This window comes from Podarcis bocagei (assembly GCF_964188305.1).
Source record: "Podarcis bocagei genome assembly, chromosome: 10".
NCBI lineage: Eukaryota > Metazoa > Chordata > Lepidosauria > Squamata > Lacertidae > Podarcis > Podarcis bocagei.
The window spans coordinates 39269336-39282589 of record NC_138135.1 but is presented as its reverse complement, the minus strand read 5'-3'; the positions used below and the strand labels follow the sequence as shown (position 1 = coordinate 39282589).

The window sequence follows — 13254 nt, the reverse complement described above, 5'->3', positions numbered from 1 at the left end:
GTTTGCCTTACAGGAAGAGTAGGTGGTTGACTATGACATCAACCTACCGGTAATGTCTGTTTCTAATTTAAAAACATGCCATGATTTGAGGGGCCCATCTATTTGCATATTTGCATAAAGCAGCATAATTGCAGAACAGGTGTTGACTGATCACCAATGCAGTCTACAGCTTAGTAATCTTAGCATATTCACCCTATAACTGGAAAAGAATGATCATAAAGAGCACATAATTGCTGCCTGGACACTATACTTTAAAAGCCCCTCTGTTCCCATTTGCAAATTACTACCTATGCGATCCTTATGTCGTACAAGGGGGCAGATGGCAAGATTCAAATATGAAGTGCCTTATGCTGAATCAAACCATTGCTCCATCAAGCTTGGCAACTGTCTACTCTACACCAACTGGTAGCCAGCCTCCAAAGTTTCAGACGGAAATCGTTCCCAGCCCTATCTGCAGACGCAAGGGATTGAACTTACAACCTTTGGCATGCAGCCTACATGCTCTACCACTGAGCTACGTGCTAGGGGAATTTTCTTCCATTCCTCTGGTGGGGTTCAAATGCCTGAAACCATGTTATGAAGTGAGTTTCTGATTCCAAAGGACAATCTATTCAACTTCCACATAGGGAGGATTTTTAGCATACATATTGACATGTGAAATGCCCACTTTTCCTACAATACCAGGACTATGAAGACACCATGTGTACACACCCCACACCCACACTCATTTCACCTAAGTGTGTGAACGAGTGCAAAACAACATCTTTTAGAAAACAACTATTCTGAATCCTGACATTTTATGCCTTCAAATAGCATGTTCTTATTAATCCTACACACGTCAATGGGACAAGGCACTTACTCCAATGTGTTTTCTTATCATAGCTGTAATGCAGTATGTCGGCTTTTTGAGGCTCTTTCAACTTGTGCAGATAAAAGTGGGCTGGTCCTTTCTAAAGTGGGTCAGACCTGAACAAGCAGTAAGCAAGGCAAGGCATAATCTCAGTTGGAAAGAATTATTTTCTTTGTGTTCATTAGGATGAAAGCAGCTTCTGTCCCATTTTGGACAATAGGACTTTCATAGTGGTAGGGAGATAATGGGAGAATTAACGACATTAGCCCAGAAATAGCATTCAACAGTCCGCAAAGTGGCCTACAGTAATAACTATCTTTCACAATGTTCCTGTGAGGCAAATAAGTATGTACTATTAGACTGATATAGAACCTGTTTGCTGATAAAGAAACCCTATCCAAGACCCATATTTTTAGTAGTAGCCTCTAATTTTGATACTGGGGATGAATTCCCAAATAGCAAAAATGTTCAGGAGGCTGCATTGCAGGCCTGCATTCATGGTTCTTAGCCTGTGGTTGTCAGAGTGGGGGGATAATCTCCCAAAGGAAGCAAAGGCTGATAGAAAAAAAAGAAGCTGGATTCTTCCTACACTGTTCCACACTCTCCGTTCCCCAGCTTCCTTTTCCCATCTGATTAAAAGAAAAAACACAGAACTAGCCAAAAGCCTTCTACAATATATCATTAACAGCTGGATGAGCTGTGTCAACTCCAGTGATTTATTGCTATACAGAGAGAGCTGCGAAGAAGCCATGAGCTCAGTGGTCTTGAAAACCTTGTTCTCTAAATCTAGATGTGCTCTGAGTGACTGTGGTTACCCACTAGTAATGGGAATGCCATCTGCAGTAGAAATGCTTAAAAGGAAGTTACACCTCACATTCCAGGGTGATGTCCTGCCATAAAAAAAGACTCTTGGACTTAGTGAGTCCTGTCTAAATTTGCCAAAATCTCATCCATTTCTTACTCTCTTTTTTTCCTTGCAGTTCCTACATATTGTGCCATCACTGACTTTTTCTTTCATAACCTAACCTGATAATCAGAACAGCAAATGTGGGAAACACAATATTGTGAACAGGTGAAAGGGATTCAGCTCATATGTAGGAATGGGAGAGACATACCATTCTGTCCACAGTTCAAGATGAACCTAAATAATCCACACTTTCCGAAACAATATGAGAACTGCACAGCTCACCCTTCAAAATTTTGGAACATGGTTTCTGATTTTTGCAATGCAATTCAATGCAGCTGTACACAAATACTGTGTACAAAAATGCATACACTGAGGTAAAGTGTGTGCAAAAATACATATATTAGTGAAAACAATAGACAAAACACATTGTATCAGAGGAAAGTGATTTGCAGATTTTTTTGTACTTTAGGCAGAATTGTATACAAATGTGTATATTAGACATAGCTGTCAACTTTTCCCTTTCCCTTGTGAGGAATCTTATTCGGAATAAGGGAATTTCCCTTTAAAAAATGGAAAAGTTGACAGCTATGATATTAGAGGAGATATTCACCAAAAAATGCGGGTGAATTTTCATCAGGGCTTATTTCATTTTCTTTTTTAAAATCACAAACTGGTGTGGAAAAGTGGAAAACTGATCTTAAGGTTGGGAAAATGGGAAACTGAATGAAACAAAAACTGATAGATTCACCCATCACTATCCATAGCTGAAAGCTCCATATCAGTGAAAGGTATTCCAAGGAACATTGCATCCCATTACTGAGACTACTGCCTTCAAACACACACACATAGAAAAGCACAGGGAGAAAAGTTCTGTCCAAGACCTTTGCCTGCTCAGTTAATTTTATCTTTGTAGGGAGTATTTTACATAGGGGAAAATGTGATCACCCACGCAGTCTGAAGTGGTAGCCCATTCTACCACCTCTTTCTGATCAAAATAACCTACCGTAACCAATAATACAAGAAGTTCCTATAAGATAACAAACTCCATGTTGTTAAATGAGAAATTTTAATTATCCAAGAAATGAAAATTGTAAGAAAACATACTTTGTAGTATGATAAAATCCTGATTATTAATATCAACAATTATAGAATCATAGAATTGTTGCATTTGAAGATACCCCAGTGGGGGGGGGGGACAGCTAGTCCAACCCTCTACAATGAATAGAATAGAATAGAATAGAATAGAATAGAATAGATTCTTTATTGTCATTACACAAGTGCAACATTGTACAAAGTGCAACGAAATTGGATGCCATCCCTTAAAACATCAAAAGCAAGACAACAACAACAACCAAACAAACCACATTCCAGCCACACCCACACCACACCCATCAAACTCCCAGGTCACACTATCGAGTTACAGCATTCAAAAAGGCCACAGCTCTTGGATAGAAACTGTTTTTCAGTCTATTTGTCTTTGACTTGATGTTTCTATATCTCCTGCCAGAAGGCAGTAGTGCAAACAGACCGTGTCCCGGGTGAGATGAATCCTGCAGGATGTTATTTGCTTTCCTAAGACAACGGGAACCGTACAGTTCTTCCAAAGATGGGAGAGGATGACCAATAATCCTTTGGGCTGTGGTTATGACCTTCTGGAGCACCTTCCTCTCCCTAGCTGTACAACTGGAGAACCAAGCACAAATACAGTATGTAAGAATGCTCTCTATGGAGCCTCGGTAGAAGCACACCAGCAGTCTCTCACTCAGATTGTTCTTCTTTAAAAGTCTGAGGTAATAAATTCTCTGCTGGGCCTTCTTCACCAGAGCAGTGGTATGTGCGCTCCAAGTCATGCCCTGATCGATAGCTACTCCCAAAAACCTGAATTCCGCCACCCTCTCCACCCGTTCCCCGTTGATATACAAGGGCTGAATGTCCGCCTTTTTTTTCCTGTAATCCACCACCAATTCCTTGGTCTTAGCTGTATTAAGAGCCAGATTGTTCTCTCCACACCAAACACAGAGCCGCTCCACCTCGTCCCGATAGGCGGACTCATCCCCTCCTGAAATGAGCCCTACCACCGTAGTGTCATCAGCAAACTTGATGATTTTGTTGCTGGAATAGATGGCTGTACAGTCATACGTATAGAGAGTGTAGAGCAGGGGACTCAACACACAACCCTGTGGTGAGCCGGTGTTAAGGCTAAGGGCTGTGGACATGTGTGACCCTACTCTAACCCTCTGAGAACGTTCTGACAAAAAATCCAAAACCCAGAGACAGGTGGAGTTGGAGAGTCCAATCGCCTCTAGCTTGGACACCAGTCTATGGGGGAGGATAGTGTTAAAAGCAGAGCTAAAATCCACAAACAGCAGCCTCACATAACTCCCCGGCTGCTCCAGATGGGACAGAGCAGCATGGAGAGTGGTATTGATGGCGTCTTCTGTGGATCTATTTGCTCTGTATGCAAACTGGTAGTTGTCAAAAGTTGATGGAAGACAGGAAATAATGTGACGGCGCACCAGTTTCTCAAAACACTTCATGATGATTGGAGTCAGTGCAACTGGTCTATAGTCATTCAAACTACTGATTGTGGATTTTTTAGGCAGAGGGACAATAGTTGACGACTTCAGGCAGGGTGGGACAATAGACTGGTGTAAGGACTTATTGAAGATCTTAGTAAAGACCCTCGCCAGCTGATCCGCACAGCCCTTCAACACCTTTCCAGTGATTCCATCAGGTCCAGCCGCCTTCCTCGGATTCACCATCCTCAAAACCTGTCTCACCTCATGTTCCTCTACCGTGAATGATGTTTTTCTCCAGGAAAAACATCCTCCCATTTTAATTAACATAATGAAGGAATCCTGCTGCAGCTCAAACCACCAACCTATGGTTAAGAGCCAGACACACTAACCCATTGCACCACAGACACCAATATCCATAATGATATCATGTTTACAGTTTGTTTTATTTGTATGTTAACTTTAACATTGCGTGACTCTTTCAAATGCAGAAGCTGTTTCTATGGCTGAAGCTTAAAACTAAATGTTATGCTTTCTTGCTTTCAAACCCTGTTCTTGAGCAAAAATATGTTCTCTCTGCATAGCTACAAGGCAAGAAGGAACAGGATTGTTTGCTCTGAAAAGACATTCAATATGCTTTCAAAAACATTTTAAGAATGCTCTCCATTTTATCAAGTCAGATGCCTGCAGGAATATCTTCTTAATATGGATTTCAAATTAAAATACTGTACTGCTATTGAAGGATGCAGTCCATCAAACCCTGGTTCTGCAGAACTTCCATTCAGTTGAAGATTCATTTTCAAGAGACTGAAATGTGAAAAGCCATTCCTAAATATATACAGTTCTACAGGGGAAAACCCTGATGGATAGAGGACAAAAATGCACATTATAGAGAATATATCTGTTCACAGTTAATGAAAGGAACACTGAAGTGCTATTCCAAGTCCAGAGTCTTGCATGGCCATCAATAAATTTTAAAACCATATTACAAACAAATTTAATACCGAATGGTCTTGCATCCATGTACTCTGACAGCAAGAGAGAAGCACAAGAGCACTTTAAGCGAGACATGTGAATATCTGTCATTCTTCATATTCTAGTTTTTCAGGCATCAAAGACTCTGTATGCATGCATTCATCTATATCTCAGGGACTACCATACTAAAAGCAAAGCCTTCTCAGCAGTGTCCCTCTCTGTCTAAGGAATGCTTTCTCTAAAGAGGCCTACCTGCTCCAGGAAAAACATCCTCCCATTTTAATTAACATTATTATAAACTATTATTAACACTTTTGTCTCTATTTTTGTCACAGTTGGGTTGTTTCTAGATTTTATTGAATAGTTTTAGCTTCTTTGTGACTGGGTAATTTGATTGTGGCTGCTAACATTTATGTTCTGTACTGCTTTGGGGATACATACATACATATATATATATATATATATATATATATATATTTGCTTTCGTAGATTTTCACGGGTACAGGAATGTAGGTTTTGGTGTCTTCGGGTGTCTTCCCGTGTAAGAGTTGGGGTGTCTAGGCGACGTTTCGACGAGGTCTCACTCGTCATCTTCAGGCTGGTGCTTTCGGCTTCTTGTTACTAGAACAGAGAAGCCGAAAGCACCAGCCTGAAGATGACGAGTGAGACCTCGTCGAAACGTCGCCTAGACACCCCAACTCTTACACGGGAAGACACCCGAAGACACCAAAACCTACATTCCTGTACCCGTGAAAATCTACGAAAGCATATATATATATATATATATATATACTTGTTTTAAATTCCTTGTACACCACTCAGAGAACTAAATTATGGGAAGATTTATTGTTATTTTATTATTATTTATTAAATTTGTATACCTCCCTTCACTAGAAGATCCCAGAGAGGTTCAAAATAGGAAAATACAAAATGAGAAAACAAAATACCCAACAAAAACAAAAACAAACCAATAACCCCCCTTCCATAAATACGTTTTAAAATGTTCTTTTATATTAAAGCTCAATAAGAAGGATTTTTAAAAGTATAGTTAAAATGCAATTGCTTTTTAAGTGCAAGAATCAATGTGCTATGAAATTTGTGGCCTACCTGTAGCTCCTCCTTGTATGTGGAACACACCATTTTAAAACAGTTATTAATATATGATTACTCTTATTGTATCGCAGTAATGTCCTGCGAATCCAACAGAGACCGAGTTGCATAAAGACATTTAAATTATAGAACTTCCCTAATGAAATGCGGAATTAATCACTATAATTGCAAGTAAATGAGTGGGAACAAATGTGTCAGAAAATAAAATTAAAAAGTGGAAAGAGATTTAAAACAAAACGTTTTGACAACAGGTGGTGTTCTGGCAATCAACATTTTTATATTTCTCCTATGACATGTAAAATGAACATTGTATTCTTTATTGAAATGGAAAGAGGGGAAATTAAACTAAATTTATAGCAATGGTAAAACTATATTATACAGAGACTGCTGGGTGGAATTACATAGTTACTAGGGTTAATTTCATTTTCTCTCAATCTCATTGGCAATAGCATCTTACCATCTGATTTCCTTCAGCTCTCCATATCCAATATTCTCCTACATAAATTATGATTTGCTATTTTTTATACAGTATAGTGAAAAGCTTTGGTTTTCTGAAACGTGTTCTTATGTCTGAAAAGGGAATTTGCACCTTTCTTTTCTGGATGAGAGATTGCGCTCTGTGGGCTTCAGATGCCCATGAACACACATGTATCTCATCATTCTGTGATTCCATGTCCAAACACTAACCAAGCCAGGGGCTGGAATTTACTTCAACAGTGGTGATAAGACAGTGCCCTGTGCTTTCACCTCAGAGTACCAGGCTATCTTAGAGGGGTGAGGGCACAGGGCAGGACACATACAGCTCTTCCTTTCAACACCTCACTGTCCCCCAGCACCTCCTGCCTAAGGGGGTTGCTTCACTCGGCCTCCTGGTGGTGTCAGCCCTATGCAAAGGTATCTTTAGCCTTTTCCTTGAAAGGCTATATATCCCATGAACATAACTGTGAATCCCATAATTGTGATTGACGAAAAAGGACTGTTTTCAATGATCAAATCCCACATCAGAGCATTAGTAAATTTCAAAATCAGTAAAAATATATCTATTGTTGTGGTGGTTCCATTTTTTTATATCACTTCATTATATCAAAATGTTATGAGTTGCCAGGTTGGGAGGGGAAGCTAAATCCACCTAAATGTATTATGAATTTAGTAAAAGTTAAGACTTAATCAAGGTTTGATTAAAGTTTGCCCAACTCGGGAAACCCCTGGATTCAGTTATGCTGACAAGACAAGCCAGCTCAGCAAAGGACCAATGATGGCTCATCAAGTGAACCATCAGAGGGCAAGGAAAGGTAGGGGGCCCTTTTTTCCTGGTGCTAGTGGACAGAGGCAAAGGCCAGGTTTAGGGTTTCAACTTTGAATGACATAGGCTTGGAACTGGTTAGCAGTGAGAAGAAGGCAGGACAGAACTCCAAGTGAGCTGAAGATGACAGGCTGGGAAAGAGACAGAGGATGGCTTTTTGTTGTCCTTTGAATCCAAGGAGGAGGCTTATGGAGGAGGCTGGACCCTCTTGGGATGTGAATGCTCTGAAATCCCTTCATTTAGGTTCAGGTTGTACATATGTGCAAATAAACCATATATAATAAAGACACCATAGTCTCTGCTGTTCCTTATTCCCAAAAGGAAACAGGTAAGTGACTGAAACCCCTGGAATCTCACACTGCTCACGGAGATTAGGGTGATGTGTAACAATATATGTTTATGTTGCATCCTGCTCTGGTGTTGATTTTAATGAGTTGGTTCTAAATCATCTAATAAATATTGTAAGCCAACTCAGGCATTACAGAATTAGAAATTACATGTATAGATCATAGACTCATAGAACTGTAGAGTTGGAAGGGATCCTGAGGACCATCTAGTCCAACCCTCTGCAATACAAGAATATGCAGCCGTCCCATACGGGGATCGAACCTGCAGCCTTGGCATCATCAGCACCACAGAAGATGTAAACAGAAAAGTAATTTGTGCATGAGATTCAACTTGGATGTGGATGAAAAGAAAATGTCACATGCAGCCCTACATAACATGCTAGTAGTACCTAAGGGAAGACAAACATTTCCTTTTGCAAACTGGTCCTTAGATGTTTCATCTAAATCAGCAGGGTTTTAGTGCTTAAGAATCCATAGACCCCATGGAACCTATTGCTCCACAAAGATGCAAAGTCACCAAAAGTGTCCTTCACATTGCTACCAGAAACAAAGTACATGCAAAAGCATAGCTTACCTCCCACCTTTATTATATTCTTTCCCACATTTTCTAATCCTATGAGGTCAAACCACACGTCAATGTGGTGAGTATTCAGTACCCAGCAAAATCAAGACCCTTAATGAGAAATTATGCACAATTTGCAATGGCACTGTTTCTTTCTGGCTTTCTTGCTGTTTTACATGTTCTTTCTTTACCTCAGGGAGAGGGAGAGAATAATTTGGAGAACTTTGAAAGCTCATTAATAACAGACTACAGTAATTGCTGCACAATTTCATCTTAAGCTTTCATCTGAATATGCTATATGCTTATAGTAGTCATCCTGCTCTTGAAGTATAATTTAAAAATATGTATGCATTTCAAATACAAATCAGTAGCGTGTTTTCCTTACATTTTAGTCATCAAGCCAAGTGTCTCATATGAAAATGTTTATAAGGTCGTTTATCTTTTTCCATAACAAACACAAACATTTCAGTTTAATCAAAAGATACAGATATTTGCACATGCTCACTTAGAGTAGTTATGTAATTCAGGACACAACAAGGCATGGGATATCCAGCCATCCTGTCCGATCACTGCAGTTATATTTTATAGACAATCACTTCATTTTAACATCTATCCATTTAACACCCCAAGGTCTCAAGAGATTATTAGGCCGTCATAAGCACTTGGTGGAACTGAGGCTTGTAAACCATGATAGTACTTTTTATGAGATAATATTCCTATTTGTAATTTGGTTTTGACTGTCTCTTCAAGTCTTTGTATAAGGTAACATACAACTGGAGCATGAAAAGACGTGAAACTGCTCTGGTGATCAATTCATAGGAATGCATTTTCCCACCTCAGGCAAACATGTATTAGTGATTTGAGTATCCTCAATTATTTCAAGGTAATATACAAATGTGTTCTAAAGATTGCATGGTTCGTATATGGATATGTGCTTTTGAATCTATGATAGAGGGCACTAGATCTATAGGCCAAATATATATTTTAAAAAATTAAATTGAATATTTAAATTGTACACCCACACACACAGAGAGAGAACCTTAGAAATAACAAAAGACATTACCAAAAACCTTGTTTGGGATTTTTTTCATCCCCCTCACAAAACCACACACTCCTTTGCATTGAATCTAAACAAAACGGCAGGTTAATAAAACGCACCATTTGTTTACCAGAGACCAAATTAATGATTCTGACAGAATTTGAGAAACCTTGGTGTTCTCAAAGACATTGGACCACCATCATAATTTCTTAACTCCTTACCAGCAGATCTGCACAAGTCTTCTGCTTAAATTTCAAGCCTTCATCTGAATCCCCATCTGGGTCTGCCATTTAGTTGGTCAAAAAGAATTATTTCAGGGTCCTGGGTTTTCCTTCACAAGGCAGCCTGCACACCAGCTTGTGCCATGACTTGTACTAGCACTAGTACCTACAACAAACAGCACAACACGGCAGGTAATACCAGTTGAAACCTGTAACACAAAAACAAAGTCTGCTTTCCTAAGGAGGCAAAGTTCATGGATGGCATTTGCAGTTGATGGCCAGATAGGCTGAGCTGCTGCAAGTGACTGCGATACCAATTAAATTCAAGTCAGTCATGTGACTTCCAGACAGTATGTAACTATGTAATACAAAGGTGTGGCAACCACTAGACCAGCCCTGAATCATGCTGATTATAGAACCAGGACGAACATAAAAGACTTGACTTAATAAAGGGGAGAACACATATAAGTAGACTGCTTCCTTTCTACAATAAGGGCTGATTCAACTAGGCTTCTCAGAAAGTATTTACCTGTTCTTCTGGGGGTGCTCTCAAACTTCCCAGGAAAATATATTATCTAGGTAAGAAGAGGTGGAACCACATTCATTTGTTAAAATATACAAACAAGCCCAGAGGACTTTGGCCATTACAGCACAGATAGCAATCTTAAAATAGCTCTGGCAGTGTGCCAGATTACCAATTTATAATCCTCTCCTAGGAGCTTCTACATTCTCAGATATTGTTCCAAACTCTTGTTCAGAGGTGAGGAACAAAATAAACCCCAGCCCCTGACACCCATCTCTTTCTACCCCTCTTGCTCATGTAGGGGCAAACCTCCAGTGTCTACTTACACCAGGTTGCTCCACACTCTATTTACATAAATTAAGGGGAAAGGTTTCTCACCCCTTTGCTATCTTCTCCCCCTTAGCTCTCTTACAAAATCGTATTATAATAATCAGCTTTTATCACCAGAAACTTCCTTGGATCTGCTGCTTGGAACAACAACAGTATCAAAACAGAATTCACCCTCATGGTAGGCAAAACAAGGGCTTCTAATTCACCGCTCAATTTTGTGGTGTACTGTACAAGTCTAAATTCCTATCTGCCTGTATACAAGAATGATTTTGAGAGGAGCCCGATTCTTGTAGGTGTATGAGAATGGTCAAACATCTGGTAACACAGTTTCCTAGATACCACTAAGAGGTGTATGCATGACTCTTCTGCAACATTAGCCTTCAAATTGCCAGACTGGTGCCTACACTTTGCTACACTAACAAACTGATACCTATTAGAAGCAGACATCATTCATCACTGCTGCAGTGCTTCTTTCAACATGTTGGAACATTTGTTAGTAAGACAGGGTAGCAAATGGGTTGACCTTATGCCGTCTCATAGATTACAGAGAGAGGCAATCAAAGGAAAAAAAGTTGTCAAGTACAATTGTGGCTCACAGAAACACTGGGCCAAATCAGCACACATACTGCATAGACAGACTCATAGCATCATATAATTGCAGAGTTGGAAGAGATCCTGCGGGTCATCAAGTCTAACACTCTGCAATGAGGAACCTCAATTAAAGGCATCCAACAAAGGCCCGTGCAGAGCTCATATGAGGCCCAGGAAGGGAGTCTTGTTAGCAACACAAGAACAGGCCTTCTCTGCATTGACTCTCCATCTGTGGAATGGTCTCCCCAGGGACGTTCACCTGGTGCCTTCATTATGCACCTTTAGGGGCCAATGCAAAAATATTCCTTTTTAACCAGGCCTTTGGTTGATTTTATTGACACCCTATGCCCTTTTAAAATGTGTTTATTTTTCTTGTGGGGGTTATTGGGTTGCTTTTATTTTGATTATGTATTTTGTGGTTTTATATTTTGATTTTATTCTGTGAACCACCCTGAGGCCTCCGGGTATAGGGTGGTATATAAATTCTAATAATGATGATGATGTTATAAATTCAAACAAAAAAGCAGCTAATATATACTGCAACACTGTACTGTTGCAAGCCCAATTTCTTTCATATGTATTACTCATTGGCAGTACAGGAGTTCTAGAAAATACATATAATCCACTTTCATCCTCACTGACAACTAGCCTCCATTTTTATCTATGGATTACCAAAATCACCAACAGGCTTTAACATCTTTTCCTGGCAAGATAAATACTTGTAGAAGTATTCCAAAACTAAAGGTAATCTGTTCATATCTTGAAGCAGTTATTTAGGACTGGATTCTCTCTTCTTTTGTTACAGAAAAAGAAGCTGCAGGAGAAAATATATCTAGGAAAACCAGTGTGAAATATATTTCTGCTTTGACTTTTCTGACAGCTTCATTGTTTAAGAAGGCAAGGAGCCTATGTTTTAGCAAATAATTGTATCATACTCCAAAGCCCTGAAACTGTTGGGTTTTTTTAGTGGTATTCTTTTCCCATGCTTTCTTCTCCAATATATTTATAATTCAGGTTCCTGCAGTAGGAAAGCAGGGATTAATTGTCAGAGCTAGAGGCAGAGGAGGATGATACTCAAGGGAGCACTGACCAATTCCTTTTTCACTTTTTCTCTCATCCGTTTTGCTTTTCCCTATCCACTGAAAATTGAAAGGAATCTGATGAGGGACTCAAGGCAATGGCAAAGGGCCAAACATTGCTTACAAGACAGCTGCCTGTTATGTCTTGACGTTTTGACACTGTGCTCAAATATTGCTTTCAAAAAGTTAGGGCTTGGAAATGTGAACATGGTTAGTAGCCTCACTTCTGGCCAAGACAGCATCAGCACATATTCAACAAATCGTTCCCCCAGCATGCTAATAAAATTCATTTTAAAAAAGCTTTAAAGTTAAACACTTATTAAATAGGGGAGGAGTGACTATAAGACTTAAGTTTAAAAGCCAAACAAATAAATTATTTATTAAAACTTATACAAAATATCATAATATATCTGCAGGTTAGATTTTTAAATGACACTTTCTGTAAACCTACCTAGATATTTTTCCTAGTCTAAACCAATAGCCAAATACTCTTATCTTTTCCTCCCCAGCCAACTCACAGGTTTATACTGTCTTCTGTCTAGGCAGGAACTTACTGCTTCTTGTGGACAACTGCCAACAGCTGACCATTTGACTCCTACTATTCTGGAGGGCTGCTGCTGGAGTCTTGTTCTCCCTGTAGACTTCCTCAGTTTCAGTCTTCTGTTATTTCAGCTTCCTGATCTTCTTCTTTGGACAGCTACTGCCTGCTGCTGCTAGGACCTCTCAGTTCTACTCTGGCTTCTGCTTCTTCAACCGGCAAATGCTGCTGCTTCAGCTCCCAGATGCAGACTCTCACATGAGCCCTTCACATGCTCTGCCACTCAGACTTCCTTTTTATTTTATACAGTCAGAACCCTTTTACCTATCAAAAGATTTCATTGGTTTTTAATCAAGGACTATT

The 13254-nt window shown here is 39.6% G+C and overlaps 1 protein-coding gene across 2 annotated transcripts in view; it reads right to left on the bottom strand.

Moving 5' to 3' along the window:
• TMCC3 (transmembrane and coiled-coil domain family 3) overlaps positions 1–13254 on the bottom strand; it is a 92923-nt gene that overhangs the window by 60066 nt on the left and 19603 nt on the right. Inside the window, exon 1 of one of the 2 annotated variants that reach the window (XM_081210952.1) lies at positions 9831–10057. The exons of the other annotated variant lie outside the window; for it this stretch is intronic. Within the exon in view, the coding sequence (XP_081067078.1) occupies positions 9831–9899 (69 nt within the window). The 5' untranslated portion in view covers positions 9900–10057. Of the gene's footprint in view, positions 1–9830; positions 10058–13254 lie in introns of those variants that run through there. 2 annotated transcript variants of the gene reach the window in all.